Source organism: Urtica dioica, chromosome 1 (genome assembly GCF_054948205.1).
Source record: "Urtica dioica subsp. dioica isolate 48M chromosome 1, U.dioica_male_clone48M_v1_H2, whole genome shotgun sequence".
Taxonomy (NCBI): Eukaryota; Viridiplantae; Streptophyta; class Magnoliopsida; order Rosales; family Urticaceae; genus Urtica; species Urtica dioica.
The window spans coordinates 15,731,033-15,752,998 of record NC_142756.1 but is presented as its reverse complement, the minus strand read 5'-3'; the positions used below and the strand labels follow the sequence as shown (position 1 = coordinate 15,752,998).

General features: G+C 41.8%; 1 protein-coding gene and 1 pseudogene across 1 annotated transcript; one reads left to right on the top strand and one right to left on the bottom strand.

Annotated features, from left to right (window-relative positions):
• Positions 1-6,067: 6,067 nt before the first annotated feature.
• On the bottom strand, positions 6,068-6,994 carry LOC149407500 (uncharacterized; annotated as a pseudogene).
• A 7,534-nt stretch (positions 6,995-14,528) lies between these two features.
• TPC1 (two-pore channel 1) lies at positions 14,529-21,694 on the top strand. The gene is made up of 24 exons (XM_089614195.1): positions 14,529-14,769; positions 15,013-15,156; positions 15,253-15,357; positions 15,507-15,602; positions 15,805-15,935; positions 16,079-16,139; positions 16,344-16,510; positions 16,880-16,985; positions 17,128-17,205; positions 17,401-17,462; positions 17,744-17,816; positions 17,981-18,046; positions 18,149-18,292; positions 18,462-18,519; positions 18,689-18,796; positions 18,949-19,012; positions 19,225-19,393; positions 19,472-19,536; positions 19,843-19,933; positions 20,507-20,593; positions 20,716-20,790; positions 20,902-20,939; positions 21,049-21,156; positions 21,372-21,694. Exons 1-23 carry the CDS (start codon positions 14,638-14,640, stop codon positions 21,134-21,136), a joined length of 2,208 nt encoding a protein of 735 aa, XP_089470321.1. The 5' UTR covers positions 14,529-14,637; the 3' UTR covers positions 21,137-21,156; positions 21,372-21,694.
• The last annotated feature ends 272 nt before the right edge of the window (positions 21,695-21,966 follow it).

Sequence of the window (21,966 nt, the reverse complement as noted above, 5' to 3'; positions counted from 1 at the left end):
TCGGTGGACTACTTCAAAGAGCTCCTAGAATCTCGGACATCGACTACCAGTCAACCACTACTCTCAACCGCTTCGTCAATTTCGGATCGTGCCACATACGTGTCACGAGCTGAGAGGAGATGACCTATTCAACAACGACGTGACCCCAAAATCAGCGGAGCTCACCAACTTCTCATGAGATCTATAAATAGAGACTTCCATTTTAAGATATGGATGGAGATGAAAGAAATCCACCAGTCATTTTCTATAAGCTCTCTATTTATTTCTCTTATGTTCTTCATAATTCTTTGAAAAGTCCTTATTTAATATTTAATAAAAAGGCCCCGAGCCATTCTTTTATTCTATAATCAGCCTTTATTTATTTCAATAATATTACGAAGGAAAATCGATCTCCTAACGGAAGTTTAAGACTCATTTATAAATTCAAATCGACCATTTTTTTTATCATGAATTGTCGAGACTGTTTTGAGACGAATTTTCGGTTCAACAAGAGTTTTTCTTCTTATTTAGACTTCTCCAGTGGCAGACAAGTTATTTTAGAGCTTGATGTAGTTCATCAATGATTTATTGATAAAAAACCTTAAAATATTTTTGTCCATATTTTAATTAAAAATGTAAATACAATAATTATAAAATTTTGAGAGTTACGCAATGTATTTAATTACCTACTTTTGAAATCTAATTCTTTCTATTTGAGATCGCCGCTGAATATCTATGGTGGTGGAATAAATGGTAATTGTGTTTTCTTATCTCCATTCACCTTTTTTTTTAAACGATTCAATATGAGACTGAGCTTGGGAACTCAGCGGCGAAACACGCAGCCACTAGGCCACAGTTGAAGCCACTTTTTAGGCTGTGAGAGTGGAGTTTGTTGGCCTTGAGACACACTTGCAGATTGTTGCGATATTTTTATAACTAGCATGCAAACGAACGTATCGAACAAGTAATAGTGTTACGTAAGAAACGAATATCGATCCCACAGAGACTAGTTACTATAACGACGTTAAACAACCTAAGAAAATTGATTTCACGGTATTAAAGTGTGTGGTGCAATAATTAACTACAATTAAACTAACAAAAACAACAACTGAAATTTAACACGAAACTTTGAATAAGAGAAAATGAGGGTTACGACTTCACCGAAAAATTAAGACTCGGGAGTTTCAGGTTCTAACAACTCGACCTAATCTACTCACGCTAATCACATTCTCCCTATGATATTACTAGCCTCTCTCGAGTGATCTAGCAACCTACGCAATTGACGGATTATATATCCTCTCGGCCTCTAATCCTATTAAAACAATTACGAGCAATAAACACGAGAATTCAAACGATTATATTAAGCTTAAGCCGTCTAGCAACCTAAGAACAAAACGAAGCATGGATTATGAGCATGAGTTTTCGCCCTCTCTCGAGTGACAGAAAACTCCTAAAAACAATCCTAAAGATGGTCAATCTAAAGAACGCATTAAGAACACATCCACACAAGCATGAATAATTAAGTAATTCAAAGCATAATTTCACCCTAACGAAACCCCCTAACCCAATTCAATCCGGCTACATCGCAACCCCGCTAAAAATCTAGCCTCTAACGGAATCCATATTTAACAACATAATGATAAAAACAAGAATCAACATAACCATAAATAAGAAAAACACTATGAGATTAATGACGGGAAGAATGAAACTATCAATTAACGAGAAATTAGAGTAATAGAGAATAAGGGAAAGAAGGAAAAACTATTAAAAACGGGAGTTCACGCTTGCTTGTTCGTCGGATCGCCGACTCAACTTCGCTCCCAAACAAAAGCTCTCAAAGAAAAAGTGCGAAAAAAGTAGGAAAACAACTCCCCAAACTAGAATGAGTTAATTAGGTTACAAGAGGTGTTTTTAGCCATGAATGTGTATTTTTCGGAGTTATATGAGCCTTCCAATTCAATCCAAGGGTCAAAAATTTCCTATTCCAGTAATCCGGAGGCGTGCGGCGCGTGGTAGTCGATGCGCTGCGCGCGGACCCAGCTCCCGGTTATGCGCGCTCCGCGCATAAGACTCTGTGCGATTTCCCGGTTTGTGTCCCCGTATGCGTGGCGCGCGACTAGAGGCACACGGCGCACGGTCTCGGATTCTGTCTTCCCGCGGCGCGCGTAATCGCCAAGTTTCTTGCTCATCTCTTTTTTTAACTCTATTTGACCGTTTTGTCTCCGAATCCCGTCATCTTTCCACGAAATTGACTGTGGATGCTCTATTGCTCCTCTAAACCTGAAATTACTAAAAAACCTACTAAAAACCATTAAAATACTTGAGAACTCGTCGGTTTTTGGTTCGAAAAATAGGAGTTTTACGCGTGATTAACGCACCTATCAAATCCCCCAAACTGAAACCGTTACTTGTCCTCAAGTAACAAAAGAAACACAGAAACATAAAATCACGCAAAAGAAGTTATCCAGACTAAAATTGGTAAATTTCGATGCCTTGACTACACTGATCGACTCATGCTTGCCTTAACTTCAAACCTCTAGACTTACATCGACATAGACATCTGTGGTTTTAAACTCCAAGTCAATTACGAAGTTTAAAAGAATCCTTACAAATGCGTGTTAGCCCTAGCCGTTTGCAATGTTCTTTTATCTCAAGTAACTTTTGCTTCCCAAGTCTCATGACCTTCCTAATCCTAAGACACAACCACAATAATCGTTTTCTTTGTCTTGACAAAATCTTCGACTCGACACACCATACGCCTTCTCTTCCCCCTTGATCTCCACTAATGCGCACACGTCATTCCTAGCTTGTCAATAGGTCTTAAAGGCTTGTAATGTTCAGACTTAGGTTCGGGTGGGAAAACGAATTTTTAGTGGTTTTAACATTAACCTTAGCGACTCCATCCTCACCAAAACATCACCCTATTTCTTCACTCACTCATTTTTCTCAATGTTCTTGGCTTTGAAAATGCCTTTCGAGAACATCTTACCTCGTTAGCCTTTCTTCCCCAAATTCCCCCCCAAACTTTGACTCATCCACGATCACCTCTTCAAAAGAACATTGACCACCACGCCATAACTACAAATAACTCAATTAGGCACGTTTCTTTGTTTTTTTCTCTTTTTTTGTTTTTCTCTCTCTTTTATTTTTTTTTACGAAGTATAACCAAGTAAATCACCGGCGTGGTGTCTAAGAAAGAAAACTAACAAATACAGAGAGTGGGGTCATAGCATATATCACACAATTGGAAAAATTCACTCAAAGATGTCACTCAGGAGTCGCTAAAGTTAACTGGGTTCTTTGTGGGATTTCAAACTTATTGGCTCGGCTTTTTCTAACTAAGTATCGAGAGAGGATGAAATGTTCGGCTTTTTGTGAGTGGGTTCTACTTGATACATATTTCCGGGTTGGCTTTTTGGCTTGAAGGGTTATTCCTAATGCATATATCACTTTCGCTAGATCAGCATGCGCTCAATTTCGCCTCGACTAGGGGTCCGAAGAGGTTCTTAGTGTGTTCGGTGATCACTTCTTAGGACTAGTTAGGCTACTACTCAAGGTCATCTAAGCATCGAGACAAACATTATTCGGGCTTTAGGCAATACTCAGAACTTAATCAGATTCTTTTTTACTTGGTAATTCACAGATCTTTTCAAATACCTATAGCTCAAGACTATCCATATCATCGGCAAACATTTAACGAGTCAATCAAAGCAGTAAAAACACCAATTTCTACCAATTATCCTAAAATACACGAAAACCTAGAAAATTAACTACTCATCGCGGCCATGGTCATCGTCCTCGTCGGGGTCGCGGAGGGCGTAGAGGCTTGGCTCCCACAGAGGATACGCCGGGTATGGTGCCATTAGGTGATGTGGATATGCCGGGTAGATTGGGGCGTCATGATGTGTTCCGGCTTGAACATCGGGATGAGAAGCGGGGAAGTTCTGATGCGACGTCCACGTGTTGTAGACGTTTTGGTGGAACTCGTCTCTGTCGCGCTGCCGTTGGTTGAAGTCGGTGAGGAAGCTCCCAATTGCGTTATAGCGCTGGCCCAGTGTTTCGATGTTCTGGTCGATTCGACCCAAGTGGTGGTCGAACCGGTTCATCATGGCCAACACTTCATTATAGCCGGTGGTGGGTGCTTCATTGGTCGCGACCGGGGGTGGAACTTCGTCGGGGGCGTCCAAGATGGGGGCACCCGGGATGCCTTGGTACTGTCGGGAATGTCGATGAACCCGCGCCCGTCCGGATGTGCGGCTCCGTGCTTCCACTGCTTTAGGCTCATGATCTCCCGGTCGTCGATTGGGTCCCCCAATTTTTCTCGCGTCTCGGAGGCCGGGATTTGAAGTCCCTCGTTGAGGTAGAGCTGTGTGATGAGCCCCCCATTGCCGAGCGTGACATCGGTGTCGCGATTTGCACAGAACACGAATCTCTCTTTCAAGATTTTTCCGATGTTGACGCCTTTTCCGGTGTCGATGCACACCAATAGAGCCAGACGTTGGAGATCCACCGTGTGTTCCCGCAGGTTAGGAAGGATTGTGGTGCAGATGAAGTGTTGCCACGCCTTTGCGTAACTGTTCAGGCTTGATATCGGGAGGTGGCTCGAGACTACCTGGCCATGCACCACTTTCGTCTTGTAGGTGGCTCCGGGGTGGGCGAGGAGGCGAATCCACTCCTCCCATTGTGGATACAGGCACATGTCGGCGTAGTCGTCATTCTCAAGTTCTGGGATCCCGAGATAATCGTTGAGCGCCGGCGCGGAGATGTTGACCACCACATTACGTACTCTAACGAGATTCCCCTCTGTGACTGAGAGATTAGTGTAGAACTCACGCACCAACTTCGGTGACGCTGGCGTCTCTATGTTGCACAGTTTCTCCCAATGGAGTGCCCGGATTTGTGCCAACATATTCCCGCATAGCTGATTGGGTGTAAGCACACGCTCAGCGATTAGTCCCTTCTTTGATATGGCGTCCCAAACCTCACCGGCACCCTTCAATAATGTTGATGGTCGAGGCAACGCCGCCCCCGATCGACGGACACGTTTGGGGTTGACTCTCGATGTTGAAGCTCGTTGCATCTGCAAAACACAACGCAAAAATGAGTTGCCGATATTATGATGACGTCTATTACCCCTTGTTACCCTCACAAACATATTCACAACTAGACCCCGTGCTTATTGACCCGTAATCGTACGTAAATATTTCACTTTCTCGTTCGTACGTTCGTTCAAGTATTTCATCGAACACCTAGAGTGCATGCCAATTTTGGATGAAAACTTGAGTCATGAAGAGTATTTACCATTCCTATAGCCACATTCTCAAATTTACTCTTTAACAATACGAAATCATCACCATACCACAAAAAAAAATCGAGTTAGAGAGTCATACCTTGATGTGTAGGGGATTGAGAGGTTGGAGAGATGAAGAACACCAAAACACAAAATCAACTCACACGAATTGAAGTATATGAATCAAATGCAAGAATTGTGATGAACGAATTCCGTGTTTGTATAATGATTAGGGTCGGATTTTTATGAGAATGGGGTTAGGGTTCGAGAGGAATTGGGGAAGAAATAATTTTTTTTAAAAAAAAAACTGCCAAAAAAGCCTTATTTAAAACAACTTACGCGGGTCCGCGCGCCGCACGCCTTGTTCTGCGTGCCGCACGGACAAGGGTCTTGACATACGTGTGGAGCGCGCATAACACTCTGTGACTTTCGGTAAAATCTTCATTTCGCGCGCCGCGCGTACTAGATCCCGCGGCGCGCGCACTTATATTTTCCTCGCGCCGCGCACATGATGGCCTCGCGGCGCGCGGATCAACTTTTGGCCTCCGCGCGCTCCGCGTATATGACTCTGTGAATGGAAAAAGCCGAAAGTTCCGTCCGCGCGCCGCGTAATGTGTATCCCACGGCGCGCGATGTGCGTTTATTTTGTTTTTTGATTTTTCCGGAAAACTAACAAGCAAATAAAATATTGGGTTCAATCAAATAAAAAAAAATGAAAATGCAACGAAAGAAAGTCGGGTTGCCTCCCCGATTAGCGCTTTAGTTAACGTCAATAGCTTGACGGGATATGTCTTCGGTTCACGATATGGTGGTGACGAAGGTCACCACTTTCTCGCTTTCGAACACGCCCCTAAAGTATGGCTTCACCCTTTGACTGGTGACTTTGAAGTGTTCTCCTTGCCTGTTTGCCAATTCCACCCACCCGTGTGGATAAACATTCATGACTTCGAATGGACCCGACCATCGCGACTTTAGCTTCCCAGGGAACAGCTTCAACCTGGAATTATAGATGAGTACCTTTTTGCCCGGCTTGAGGTCCTTCCTGACGATGTGCTTGTCATGCCACGCTTTGGTCTTCTCCTTGTAGATTCTGGCATTCTCGTACGCTTCTCGTCGGAGTTCATCAAGGGCGTTCAGTTGAAGGAGTCTCTGTTGGCCCGAAGCTTTGTAGTCGAAGTTTAGCTTCTTCATCGCCCAAAGCGCCCTGTGCTCTAGCTCGACTGGCAAATGGCATGCTTTTCCGTAAATGAGGTGGTACGGGGACATACCAATTGGCGTCTTGTAGGCTGTGCGGTAGGCCCACGGTGCGTCGTCGAGCTTGGCGGCCTAGTCTTTCAGAGAACTTCCCGCCGTCTTTTCCAGGATTTGCTTAATTTCCCGATTAGAGACCTCCGCTTGAACGTTGGCTTGAGGGTGGTACGCCAATGTCTTTCGGTGTGTGACGCTGTATTTGGCGAGGAGTGCGTCGAACTGCCGGTTACAAAAGTGTGCTCCCCCGTCACTGATGATGGCTCGTGGTGTGTCGAATCCGGTGAAGATGGTCTTTAAGAACTTCAAGACCACCTTCCCATCGCTTGCCGGAGTAGCTTTGGCATCGACCCACTTGGATATGTTATCCACCGCCAGGAGAATGTACTTGTTTCCGTAGGAAGACGAAAATGGGCCCATGAAATCTATTCTCCAGACGTCGAACGGTTCTATTTCCAAAATGTTAGTGAGTGGCATCTCATTTTGGTTAGAAATATTACCCGTTCGTTGGCACCGGTCACATGCAATAATGAAGTCTCAGCTATCTTTGAAGAGCGTTGGCCAATAGAAGCCGCTTTGAAGGACTTTCGCTGCCGTGCGGTTCGGACCGAAGTGACCTCCGCACTCGAGACCATGGCAATGTCGCAGAACTGACTCCATCTCGTCCTCAGGAACACACCTCCTCACAATCAGGTCTGCACACTGCCGATAGAGAATCGGCTCCTCCCAGTAATACCTCCGGACCTCCGAAAGAAATTTTCGCTTCTGGTACGTCTTGAGGTCGGTAGGCACCACCTTGCCTACGAGGTAATTCACGATGTCGGCATACCATGGGAGGGCGGCTTGATGGACGGCCAAAAGCTTTTCGTCGGGGAAGTCGTCATTGATGAGTGCCGTCTTGTCTGGAACGTGCTCGAGCGTCTCCAGTCTCGATAAATGGTCAGCTACTAGGTTCTCTGTGCCCTTCTTGTCTTTGACCTCGATGTCGAACTCTTGGAGCAGAAGGACCCAACGGATTAGGCGGGGTTTGGCGTCTTTCTTCTCCATGAGGTATTGTATGGCTGCGTAGTCGGTGTAGACGATCACCTTGTTGCCAATGATGTAGGGTCTGAACTTGTCGAAGGCGAACACCACTGCCAGAAGCTCCTTCTCCGTCGTCGTGTAGTTCACTTGGGCTTCGTTAAGGGTCCGGATCGCATAGTAATAGCGTGGAAAGCCTTGTCTTTACGCTGCCCAAGGAATGCACCCACCGCATGGTCGCTGGCGTCGCTCATGATCTCGAACGGGAGACTCCAGTCTGGGGCGGTGATGATCGGGGCGGTGCTGAGTCGCTGCTTGAGGGAGTTGAAGGCCTCTAAGCACTCGGTGGAGAAGGAGAACTTGGTGTCTTTCTCGAGTAGTACGCATATTGGCTTCGTTATTTTGGAGAAGTCCTTGATGAAGCGCCTATAGAAACCGGCATGCCCCCGGAAACTTCTCACTCCCTTGACCGAAGTTGGCGGTGGTAGCTTCTCTATTGTGGAAATTTTTTCCTGGTCCACCTCTAACCTGTCCTTCGAGACTCTGTGGCCCAGCACAATGCCTTCTTGTACCATGAAATGGCACTTCTCACAGTTAAGCACGAGGTTAGTTTCTTCACACCTGTTAAGCACCTGAGACAAATTCTCCAAACATGGATCAAATGTAGGGCCAAATACAGAAAAATCGTCTATAAAAACCTCAATTGTTTTCTCCACCATGTCGGAGAAAATGGCCATCATACATCTTTGGAACGTGGCTGGTGCGTTACATAGCCCAAACGGCATTCGCTTGAAGGCGAAAGTGCCATAAGGGCATGTAAAGGTGGTCTTCTCCTGATCCTCTGGTGCAATCGTGATCTGGTTATAACCGGAATAGCCATCAAGAAAACAATAGTACCTGTGCCCTGCGAGACGGTCGAGCATCTGGTCGATGAAGGGGAGTGGGAAGTCGTCTTTGCGAGTGGCGTTGTTGAGCTTGCGGTAGTCCATGCAAATTCTGTACCCGGTCACCGTCTGAGTAGAAATGAGCTTGTTATTTTTGTTTCTCACCACCGTCATTCCGCCTTTCTTCGGAACGCATTGCACCGGACTTACCCATGCACTGTCGGAGATCGGGTAAATGACCCCGACGTCGAGCCACTTCAGGATCTCTTTCCTGACGACCTCCTTCATCGCCGAATTTAGGCGTCTTTGGTGCTCCACCAAGGGACGATGCCCGTCCTCCAAGAGTATGCGGTGAATGCAATAGGAGGGGCTGATCCCTTTTATGTCTGAGAGTGTCCACCCGATCGCTCCCTTGTGCTTGCATAGCGCCATGAGCAGCTTTTCTTCTTCTCCCTTGGTGAGGTGATTCGAGATGATCACCGGAAGGGTCGAGTCTGCGCCTAAGTAGGCGTAGCGGAGATGTGCTGGTAATTCTTTTAGCTCGAGCTTTGGGGGCTGTTGAATGGACGGAGGCACTCGAGGTTGGCTCTCCTCCAAACTCTCGATCGAGTTACGTCGATATGGCATGGCTGCGTTAATGTACTCCACGTGCTCTAAAGCTTCACATTCATCACACTCGTCAGTGAAATCGATAGAGTTTAGCAAACTTACCTCGAGAGGGTCCTCGGATCGGTGAGAGAAGTCGGCGATGATGGAGTTACATACGTCGATCCGGAAGACATCGTCGCTTGCCCTCGGGTATTTTATAGCGTTGAACACGTTGAACACCACCTCTTCGTCTTGCACCCTCAGTTTTAGTTCTCCTTTCTGGACGTCGATGAGAGCTCATCCTGTGGCGAGGAATGGCCGCCCTAGGATGATTGGGACGTCGCGGTCTTCCTCCATGTCGAGCACCACGAAGTCGGCGGGGAAGATGAACTTGTCGACTTTGACCAAGAGATCCTCGATCACTCATCTCGGGTATATGATGGACCTGTCCGCCATCTGAAGCGTGATTCGGGTCGGCCTCACCTCTCCGATGCCGAGCTTCTTGAAGATAGAATACGGCATCAGGTTGATACTCGCTCCCAGGTCGCATAGTGCTCGCTCAAAGAAGGTGTTCCTGATAGCACACGGGATGGTGAAACTCCCTGGATCCTTCATCTTCACCGGCAACTTCCTCTGAATGATGGCGGAGCACTCTTCGGTGAGGGTGATCGTGCTGCAGTCCTCTATTTTCCTCTTCTTCGAGAGGATTTCCTTCAGGAACTTGGCATACGTCGGCATTTGCTCAAGAGCGTCAGCAAACATGATATTTATCTGAAGCTGCTTGAATACCTCGAGGAAACGGCAGCTTTGGCGTGCTTGTTGGAGCTGGGGGACTCGCCGGAGGTGGCGTGGCTTGGTGCATCGATACGGGGGACTCGTCTTTCTCCACCTTCTCTTTCTTCTTGTCGGAGTTGTCAATCACTTTTCCGTTTCTGAGTGTAATGACATTGACTTGTGACCTGGCGTTGATGTCGGTGTTGCTCGGAAGCGTTCCCTGAGGTCGTGAGTTAACCGCGGTCGACAGTTGCCCCATTTGCGTCTCAAGATTTTGGATCTGCACCGATTGGTTCGAGAGAGACGTCTTCGTTTCGTGCATGAACTCAGTGGTGGAGTTTATGAAGGCGGTTTTTGACGTGGCCAAGTTGAAGATGAGCTCCTCTAGGTTGGTCTCGCCCTTGTACGCCAGAAATGGAGGAGCCTGGTATGGCGGTGGTCGGGGCTGATTCTGTGGTAGACGAAGCTGGGCTTGAGGCGCGGGCTGCATCGGCATGTTGTTTTGGGGACCTCTCCATCCCCCATTCTGGTAGTTGTTCCTTGGGCCTTGATTGTAGTTGTTCTGGGGCGGCCTGTTGTTGATGAAGTTGGCTTGTTGGCCGTTGTCCCCATAAGCGCACTCGTCACTATTGTGCTGCCCGTTGCACCAGAAACAGACTTCAAGGGTGTGCACAGCTTGCACGGAGGCCTTCTGTCCCTGTAATGACTTTGTGAGATAAGCCACCTATGCCGCCAGTGCCTTCATCAGCTCCATCTCGGGAGTGACTGGCATATTCTTCAAGATGCGCCGCTCGGACGGGCATTGGTCGTTGTTGTAAGCTAGCTCCTCGAGAATGGTGTGAGTTTCGTCCTCCGTCTTCTGAAAGAACGACCCTCCAGCGGCCGTGTTGACTAGGGTATGGTGAGAGACCGCCATAGAAAATCTGCACCATCATCCACCCTTGGATGCCATGATTGGGACACCTCCTCTCTAACTCCTTGAAGCACCCCATGGTTCAAATAATGACTCCCCGTCGTATTGAGCAAACGAGTGGATCTCGTTGCGTCTCTTGTGCATCTTCTCAAATGGGAAGAACTTTGAGATGAATTTGACGCGCAGGTTGGCCTATGAGGTGATGGAACCTGGCGGGAGGGAGTTGAGCCACATCTTGGCTCGGTCCCGCAGTGAGAACGGGAAGAGGCGGATGCGGATGGCTTCGTCGGACACGTTATAGAGCTTGAACGTGTTTGCGAGCTCGACGAAGTTCGTCAGATGGTCTTGCGGGTCTTCGGCAGGTGATCCAGAGAATTGATTCACTTGGACCATGTGTATTATGCCGGTCTTGATCTCGAAATTCTGGTTACCCGCAAGAGCCGGGAGAGCGATTGCCGATTGCGCGGCGTCGGCTGATGGTAACCCATATTGAAATAGGGTCTTTGGCTCTTCGTTCGCCGTGTTGTTCGCTCTATCTTCCATTGCCCGTTCCTTTGATTGCTTTCTGTTCGTCTTGTAGAATTTTTCGATCTCAAGATTTAGTGGAACGAGGTTTGATGTTCCCTCACTCCGCATGCACCTTCAAAACAGAGAAAATGACACGCAAATTAGGAAACGCGTAACGAAATCAAATGGAAAAGCAGATTATTTTTCGACGCTATTGTAAAAAGTCCCCGGCAACGGCGCCAAAAACTTGTTGCGATATTTTTATAACTAGCACGCAAGCGGACGTATCGAACAAGTAATAGTGTTACGTAAGTAACGGATATCGATCCCACAGAGACTAGTTACTATAACGACGTTAAACAACCTAAGCAAATTGATTTCACGGTATTAAAGTGTGTGGTGCAATAATTAACTACAATTAAACTAATAAAAACAGCAACGGAAATTTAACACGAAACTTTGAATAAGAGAAAATGGGGGTTACGACTTCACCGGAAAATTAAGACTCGGGAGTTTCAGGTTCTAACATTTCGACCTACTCTACTCACGCTAATCTCATTCTCCCTATGATATTACTAGCCTCTCTCGAGTGATCTAGCAACCTACGCAATTGACGGATTATATATCCTCTCGGCCTCTAATCCTATTAAAACAATTACGAGCAATAAACACGAGAATTCAAACGATTACATTAAGCTTAAGCCGTCTAGCAACCTAAGAACAAAACGAAGCATGGATTATGAACATGAGTTTTCGCCCTCTCTCGAGTGACAGAAAACTCCTAAAAACAATCCTAAAGATGACCAATCTAAAGAATGCATTAAGAACACATCCACACAAGCATGAATAATTAAGTAATGCAAAGCATAATTTCACCCTAACGAAACCCCCTAACCCAATTCAATCCGGCTACATCGCAACCCCACTAAAAATCTAGCCTCTAACGGAATCCATATTTAACAACACAATGATCAAAACAAGAATCAATATAACCATAAATAAGAAAAACACTATGAGATTCATGACGGGAAGAATGAAACTATCAATTAACGAGAAATTAGAGTAATAGAGGATAAGGGAAAGAAGGAAAAACTATTAAAAACGGGAGTTCACGGTTGCTTGTTCGTCGGATCGCCGACTCAACTTCGCTCCCAAACAAAAGCTCTCAAAGAAAAAGTGCAAAAAAAAAAAGTAGGAAAACAACTCCCCAAACTAGAATGAGTTAATTAGGTTACAAGAGGTGTTTTTAGCACTGAATGTGTGTTTTTCGGAGTTATATGAGCCTTCCAATTCAATCAAAGGGTCAAAAATCTTCAGAAAACGTTAATTTTCTATTCCAGTAATCCGGAGGCGTGCGGCGCGCGGTAGTCGATGTGCTGCGCGCGGACCCAGCTCCCGGTTATGCGCGCTCCGCGCATAAGACTCTGTGCGATTTCCCGGTTTGTGTCCCCGTATGCGCGGCGCGCGACTAGAGGCACGCGGCGCGTGGTCTCAGATTCTGTCTTCCCGCGGCGCGCGAGGGAGTACGCGCGGCGCGCGTAATCGCCAAGTTTCTTGCTCATCTCTTTTTTTACTCTATTTTGACCGTTTTGTCTCCGAATCTCGTCATCTTTCCACGAAATTGACTGTGGACGCTGTATTGTTCCTCTAAACCTGAAATTACTCAAAAACCTACTAAAAACCATTAAAATACTTGAGAACTCGTCGGTTTTTGGTTCAAAAAATAGGAGTTTTACGCGTGATTAACGCACCTATCACAGATGGTCGGCCGTCTGAAAAAATATCGCCTTTGATTTTTCTGAGTTTGGAAGAGATGGAAGTGTGAAAGAGCTTTTGGCGTGAGGCCGAGAAATAAGCTCAGAGTTAATCTTTAGAGTATTTAATAAATTGTAGGTGAGTAAGACAAAGCTTTTGGTATACGACCAAGAAATAAGCTCATATATTTATCTGAGAGTGAAATATGTATTTTTGTGTTCCGCCCGACAACGATCGCAGTCGAGCGGAGTTGGAGGAAGCTTTGAGGTCAGAGATCTACTGCTCTGATATCATGAAGAAATCTAGAGAGAAAGAGTGAAATTTGAGAAGTATTTTTCATGTGTAATTGATGAATCTTGTATTACATATATCTATACTATTGTTAGACACATAAACTAGTCTAAATACATCTGAGTAATAAATAAACCTAGGGAATATGAAAAAAAAATTACAAAGGAATTATGATTAGAAATAAATGCAATACTAGTTTCATGATGAGTTTCAAAGAATATTGTTTCGAAGATGGTGAGCTCGTCCTCGTAATGAGCTGAGGTAAACGTCCTCGTAGTGAGTTGAGGTGAACGTTGAACCGAGGACGAGTCTAAATTGACCCCGAGCTGGAGCAATGGCGTGCTAGAATGAATATGAGTTTGAAATATATATAAACTTGTGTAAAGACATCGAGTCATTATTTTTGGGAGCTAGAAATGAAATGAAGTGAGAGTTCATTGTAAGAGGACACGCACTCTATAAATTAACCCCTGCCGACATAATAATTTGTCCTCAATTCCATCTTGACCAGATCTTGTCACACACACCCAAATAGGATATACCAATCCAGTTCAAACTTAGGTAGGGTCATTAAAAACAAATACCAATTGAGGTATTAATAGATTAAACATTACATTTAAAGTAAGCACGTAGTTAGATCGGACCCACAATCGTATAGCACGTCCCAACTCAAATCCAAAACGTCAAGATCTTAACAGTTACCTATAAAAATATAACACCCACGACATTGCATTATATATCCTTTGAGAAATCTATTCCCACCAATTAAAAACAAGAGAACACAAAATACAGAATATTCCAAATTAGAGTGTCCAGTTGTAACTATCAGCCTGTCAGTTGAAATTCATTTGAAATAAAATCGATATCTCAGTAAATTTACGTCTAAATTAGTATCAATATTTTGGAAAAGTAGAGGCCAAAAATATAAACAAAAAAACTTGTTATTTACATAACAAAGAGAGAAAGCTCCTTACCTTATTAGCATTTGAAATTGAAGGGTTTCACTTTTTGACAATAAAGTCAAAGAAGAAGTGATAACCCTTTCTGACCGCTTTGACTTTTCTTCCGGGACTACTATATAAGTTACATCAATAATTTATTGTAGAGTTTAATTTTAATTCCACATCATGAAGCTCTAACATTGGACATCTCAAATTCAAGGAAAAGGGTATTGGTGACAATTTACATACATACATAAGAAAATGATAACAGACAGAAACCCCGCGTATTAACCGTAGAAAACCAACATCTGTAACGAATTATGTATTAAATTACAAAAGAGATTAAAACATACTTAGCAGAGAGGAGGGAGAGAATATATATTTACTCTCTACGCTTCGGGTTTCAGCATATTTTCTTTTCGTTTCTCTTCGGAGTTGAAGAAGGAAATGGAAAAGCCTTTGCTGAGCGGACAAACCAGCGGACATGGCGGCGAGCGAAGCAGAGCAAGCTTCACGCGCCGCTCCGATGCCATCACTTTCGGCTCGCCCTACCAGAAAGCCGCGGCTCTCGTCGATTTGGTTCGTTTCTCTCACCTCTTTACCGTTCGTGATCTGAATTCTCAGCTCAAACCTAATTCTTTTCCTCTCCGTTACGATGAGTTTGTACCGAATTTGGAGTTATACACATTATAATGGTTATAAACTCATATTGTCCTGTTCTTGATCACTGTCTGTTTATTCATATAATTAATGAGACTGATATGTGTTATTTTATGCTCGCATTTGAATTTTATTTGAATATACATTATGTGTGCAATGCAGGCTGAGGACGGTATTGGTTTACCTGAAGAAATTCTCGATCGACCTAACTTTCAAAGAGTTGCAAAGCTCTATTTCTTCTTCACAAGACTGGATATCATATGGACTCTCAATTATTTTGCGCTCATAGTCTTAAACTTCATAGAGGTTTGTATAATGTTATTCTGTTTTGAGCTGTTTCTATATGTATAAATATATATGAATTGATCAGGCTTTATTCCTTACCCTTTTGACTTTTGGCAGAAACCTCTGTGGTGTTACACTAGTACCGTATCTTGCACCAACAAGGATTACTTTTTTCTTGGACAGCTTCCATATTTGACGGGTTTGGAGTCGCTAATTTATGAGGTATGGATAATATTCTGTTGCGAGTTTTGTATTATAACTCTCGGATCTAATTCTCAAATACAAGTGAAAATTGAGAATGAATAATGTTTGTAAAGTCGGATCTTACTTCGTATGTTTCATAGTTGTTTTGTTTCTGCTTTCTTTTGCAGGGAATAACGCTTCTTATACTCATAGTGCATATTTTCTTTCCACTGTCATATGAGGGTGGTCGGATCTTTTGGAAACATCCCGTTAACATTCTCAAGGTACTTGGGTTTCAGTTATTTACATTGCGTTTTATTTACTAGTATTAATTGCTAGTAGAATCAAGTAAGATGATAGTTGCATAGAAGTTCGAAATTAAATTTTCACACACTTTACTGGTTTTTGAAGTAACAATTGTCTGATATCGGTGCTATTCCATGATGATATCTGCCTTAACTCATGTGTTTCGTTGTTCGATTTCAGATCACGAGCCTGGTTATCTTGATTGCTGATTTGGTAATATTTGCTCTCTTTGTATCATCTGTGGCTCTTGATTCACTACCCTTCAGGATTTCACCATATATCCGGGTGGTCTTTTTCATCTTACACATTAGGTATTAGTTTTATGATATTGGAGCCCTCATTCATTCATGTTAAGTTAACATATCTTTATGCTTGATGTCTCTTATCTCCGATTGTTAGCTACCGATTACTTTAGAAAGATTATTTTATCAATGATTGTTTGTCTTGTCCTCAGGGATTTAAGATCAAGTATCGTCATCTTGTCAGGAATGCTCGGCACATACTTAAATGTCTTGGTTAGTTAGCCATCTCCAGTTTACCTGGCTTCTTGTTTTCCGTTTTTTGTTTCTATTGGCGATCATTCTTGTCATGTATGCTCCTAAGAATAGAAACCTCGACTATCACGTAGACCCATTTTCACTGTTTTGTGTGTATGTTTGCTTGCACAGCATTTCGATGCCTTACTTTTACAGTTATTACTTTTTGCATTACAATTGCAGGCACTGTGGCTTCTCTTTCTGCTGTTTGCCAGTTGGGTTGCGTATGTTATGTTCGAGGATACGGAACAGGGAAGACTACTATTTACTTCATATGGAACCACATTGTATCACATGTTTGTCTTATTTACTACGTCCAACAATCCAGATGTCTGGATTCCTGCTTACAAGTGAGTGCAACCATATGAAATTTATCGCTCTTTTAAGCTGTAGAAAAATAAACAAAAAGAAATTTGAAATTTTTTAAGAATACTTTGGTTTATTCAAATTTTAAGCTTCATCTGTTGATCCAATCAAATGCACCATGTTCCAATTTTAACTTGTGTTAATTTGTATGAAATATAATAGTGAGGATTGATTAAGTATTCAAGGTTTTCTTTTTCTTTTTGTTTTTTTTTCACATGTATCGTGCTTTCTTTTGGAGTACTTTGGAGATTTCCGTTGGGCTTAACAGATTCTTTGATACTGCATTCTGATATTCAAGAAATAAAAAATGGTGAATGAATTCTAGTCTAACGATATTTTTTTTCTTCTTCAAGGGTTTCACGTTGGTACAGCTTGTTTTTTGTGCTATATGTGCTGTTGGGGGTTTATTTTGTCACAAACTTGATCCTTGCCGTTGTATATGATAGCTTCAAAGAACAGGTATAGATATATGGAGGATATTTTGCTTCTATTATATGTGAACTGCAACAATTTATGATGCTCCATTATTTACTTTACTGCTTTAGTCTTTCCTACTCAAGAATCCAAATGTGTACTTAACAGTATCCCCTTTGTTCTACAGCTCGTAAAGCAAGTTTCTCAAATGGATCAAATGAGAACACGGACATTAGAGAAAGCCTTTAGGTTATTGGATAAGCATGTAAGTAATTTTTAGAATTGTCTTCTTTATGCCCCTAATTCGTATTAGTCAACATAGTGATATAGCCTGCTTCTTTTGTTGTATCTTTTGTTTCCCCATTTATTTTTTATGCTTAATATAATGTAGGTCATATTTATCTATTATTGTTCTTGCTATTCCATGTCATTAATAGGTCCTCACATTGTTTACTTGTAGAATTCTGGATATATTAGGAAGGAGGAATGCATTCCCCTCTTCAAGGAATTAAACAAGTACCGGTAAGAAATCACCATCACTTTTATGGTATCTGGTTATTACAAAGAATAGACTATAATTTCACAAATAGGTTTATCAATTGTCATGTACACTTGCACTACTTGAACTTAACAATGCCTGAAAGGTCAGTTCTGCATTCTGAAACAGTAATGGCTCTTCCAAGAATATAAAGTTTTGTTTAAATTATCACTCCTCGAGGTGGAAACCTTTTTTAACTGCGAGTTGATGATTTGATCCGGTGACTTCTGATATCTTACTTCTTTACTTTTGTTCTTTCATTTAGGACTTTGCCAAACATAAGCGATGAAGAATTTGCATTGATTTTTGACGAGCTAGATGATAGCCACGACTTCAAGGTATGCTTTTGATGGGACTAGGTTTTCCTCTTTTTCTTCCCTTTTTCATATTAAACTACTGACCTTAAGTCATACATGATCAGTTTAAGTTTTTGAACCCCAGGTCATCTCTTTGTTTGAAACTGGACTTCTGATTTTTTTGATGGATCCTTTACCATGTGCAGATAAACTTGGCTGAGTTTGCTGACCTGTGTAATGCTATTGCCCTGAAATTCGAGAAAGGGGATACTGTAAGCAAAATTGTCTTATTTTGTACGGAATTTCCAAAAGTACAACTTTGCCAGTTGAGTTAGCCTTCGTAATGCATTTTGACACTGCCTTTGTTATTGCAGCCATCTATCTTTGAAGGTTGTCCAAATTTCTACCATTCGCCTGCATCTGAAAAGTTTAAGACCTTCGTACGGAGCCCAAAATTTGGATATATAGTATCCTTCATTTTGCTCTTAAATCTTGTTGCTGTCATAGTTGAGACAACGGTATGCTTATGCTCTTACATATGACATAATTTCAGATGACCGGACAGTCAGCCTAGTATTAATTATGTGTTTAATCTGTATAACAAAATCCTACAGTAGATGATTTGGAACATTGTCGGTTTGTTCAATAAAATATCACGACAAGTAAATAATAAATGTTCTTTTGCAGCTAGATATAGCAGAAAGCTCTGATCAGGCGGCATGGCAGGAGCTTGAGTTTGTCTTTGGTAAAAAATCTGTATACCTTTGGCAGGAGCTTGAGCTTGATGTTTTCCTCCCTAAAACTAAAATTAATATATTGAATACACTACTAATTTCCTCTGTAACTTCCTTTACATTGCAATATTTGTTGTCTTTTTATGTGTTCTCATTGACGGTTTGTTTTCTATTACTCAGGATGGATATATGTACTCGAAATGGCTATGAAAATCTATGCATTAGGATTTCAAAATTATTGGAGGGATGGCCAAAATATCTTTGATTTCCTTATCACATGGATTATTGGTAATTAACTACTCTTAACAATCAAGGGTTTAGAAGTGAAATAAAGAAACATGTATCTAAACTCTCGTAAGTTCATTTGAATGGCTATTGCCTTCTAGACATACACTGTCATTATATTATTAACCTATAACACGCAATTGATCTGTTTGCAGTTATTGGAGAAACTATAACTTTAGCAGCCCCTCAAGGTCTGACTTTTCTCTCCAACGGAGAATGGTACGAACAGTTTCCTTCTGCCTCACCGTGTCTTTGTTAAGCTGTTGATTCTTGTTTTATTCTGTTTTATTTTTGTGACGGCTCTGTTGATTTCCCCATGCTTAGAATTGTTTAACCTCTTGGCATTGGTTTGATTAGATTTCATATGTAAATTAAGATTGTACACGATAAACCTTTTTTTAATGTCTTTTTTACTGTTGTCATTATTTCAGGATTCGGTACCTTCTTCTTGCAAGGCTGCTACGATTGATAAGGATACTGATGCACGTCAAGCAGTACAAAGCTTTTATTGCAACATTTTTAACCCTCATTCCAAGCCTGATGCCGTACCTGGGGACAATTTTCTGTGTGATGTGTATGTACTGCTCTGTTGGAGTGCAGGTATAATATCTTCAGCTTTCTCAAGCGTTGGCTCTTTACAGTTACAACCAAAGCTTTCTTCATGCATTTTTTTTGTAGGCCTTTGGAGGAATTGTGAATACTGGAAATTCTAAATTGGATGCAACAGACCTTTCTGATGATGAGTATCCTTTTTTTTTTTTTTTTTTTTTTTTTCTGTGCAATTATTTTCACGCGTCCCTTAATGTCAACTTACGATAATTCATTTGTAATCAGTTTCATTTTGCAACTAAAAGAGTAAGTTTAGATAATTCACCATACTTCTATGCGGGTCTGATAGACAAAAAAAAAAAGGAAAGGAAAAGAAGGGGTGATTCGAACACTTAAAGTCTACGGATATTATAAATTTATAGATATCTTTCTTTTATAACTCAACAACAGGATGCCCCACAATGTTAGAATTTTGATTGTATTTCCTTGACAAGAAGTAGTTACTTGCTCTTCAACTTCAATGATTATCCAAATGGAATGGTGACTCTTTTCAATTTGCTGGTCATGGGCAATTGGCAAGTGTGGATGAAGGTACTTCCTCGACACAGATATTTACTCTACATGGTGTGTAGTGTATATGTTAGAGTTTGATGACCCGAAAGGGTTTTGGTCCCCAGTGCGACAAATCTGATTTTCACGGGACATAGCTGTGGGTTGAGGCACTTAGTTGTCACATTCCCTTTGGCATTTTTGTATCCACTAATTATAACCTGTTTTTGGCATAGTGAAATTCATCGCCTCTGCCGTAATGTCTGGGTTTTGCAAGTATCTACGTGTTCTTGATTTCGAATTTGTTTTTGGTATAACCTGTTTTTGGCATAGTGAAATTCATCGCCATGTCTTCTTGTCTTGGGTTTTGCAAGCAACTATGTATTCATGATTTCAAATTTGTTTTTGGTTTTACTGTCATAGATTATAAGAATAGTTGTGTTTTAGTTGTTGCTTTAAGTGATCTAGTATTTTTGATTTACTTGCGTGGTACCATTATATCACATGTATAACAAAATCTTAATACTGTCTCCCGGGCCATATTTTATTCAATTTTTATTGTTTGTCTGGAAATCGGTTGAATTTTCAGAAGCTTAATTCGTTTAATCATTTCAGAGTTACCAAGATTTGACGGGCACTTCGTGGAGTCTTATTTACTTCGTCAGTTTTTATGTGATAACAGTCATGCTGCTACTGAACTTGGTGAGCTATTCTTTGCAACTCCAATATTTGCCTTGGTTTTGATATGTGTTTGACATGTGACTTTTGTATCGCATACTCCCGGCAAAAAATAACCCAAAAGTTCTTCCTTTGGCATAATACAGGTTATAGCCTTTGTCTTGGAGGCTTTCTTTGCTGAAATGGATATGGAATCACCGGAAATAAGTGAAGAGGACCAGGTTTGTCTTGCCCTTGAAACATAGAGATAATTTTGCTTTTAGATAATTTTTCAATTTTCCATGTTGCTAAGTATTAACTTGATGACAATATCTTCACCTTGCCAAATATAGCGATCGGCACCGGGAAGAGGTCGGCGTAAAGCTGTCGGGTACATATTTCTGGCCCACTATTCCTTCACAGCGGATAAGTCCTTACTTCTTGTTCTCCAAGTTAAGTAATTTGTTACCTAATAATTTGGTTTCAATTGCGTTATTCAGCTCGAAGTCTCGGAGCCAAAGGGTCGATGCCCTTCTTCACCATATGTTGAGTTCGGAGCTAAGTCAACCACAGAGCTCAGAAGCCTAGTGGCGCCATTATTTAATCTGGTATATTTCAAGCCTTTTCTTTTTAAACCTCTACTGTTAATTTATATATATTGGAAGTTTTTGAGTGAGTGTAAGTGTAACAATTCAGGCGTTTAGGAGGTATGTTTATGTGCAAGATAATGTCTATCCAGTCTTTGGATCTACAGTACCGGTCCATTTTTACGGTCCCCTGATTCTTTTTTTCTTCGTCTCACCAAAATTTATGTGCCTCGCAGATTATATAATAATCCAGAAATCTGTACCTCAAAACGGCAATATTTGGATGGCTATATCGGATCCTTTAGTTAAAGTCAAATCAAGGAAAGCAACAGTTGGTGAAAACAAGTTTGCAAAAGCGTAAATGACAATTGCCCTTTTTTTTTATATTATTTTTCGTTTTAACTCTCTGTGCTTGTTTGTATTTTAGCTGCCAGTGCGTCATCGAGTTTGTAATCTTTTGAACTGCTCTTTGCTCGTATAGTGTGTAACATTTTGTGCTCTTTTAATTTAATGGGTTATATAGGTATATAGCCAAAATGTTATAAAGGTTTTAGTTTTAGCTAACTTTCTTTTAATTTTTTGTTAATAGCCATAACAATTTATTTACAGCATGTTAAAAGACATGAATGACATCAAATAACTCTAGCCAAATTCTCGCTCATTATTTTCAGCCCATTAATTTAAATAGAAAACAAAATATTCGGCCATAACTACTCGCACAAATTGAGAGAGCATTTAAAACTCCATTTGTAGATATCTATACTCACTCTTTATCTCTACACAATCGATAAAAACAAAATTAACGTTCTGCAACATCGGTCGACGCTCTAC

Coding starts and splice junctions, on each gene's coding strand:
- TPC1 (XM_089614195.1), top strand. CDS start 14,638: ATGGAAAAGCCTTTGCTGAGCGGACAAACCAGCGGACATGGCGGCGAG. Junction 15,157..15,252: donor TAGTCTTAAACTTCATAGAG/GTTTGTATAATG, acceptor GACTTTTGGCAG/AAACCTCTGTGGTGTTACAC. Junction 15,936..16,078: donor TTTTTCATCTTACACATTAG/GTATTAGTTTTA, acceptor TCTTGTCCTCAG/GGATTTAAGATCAAGTATCG.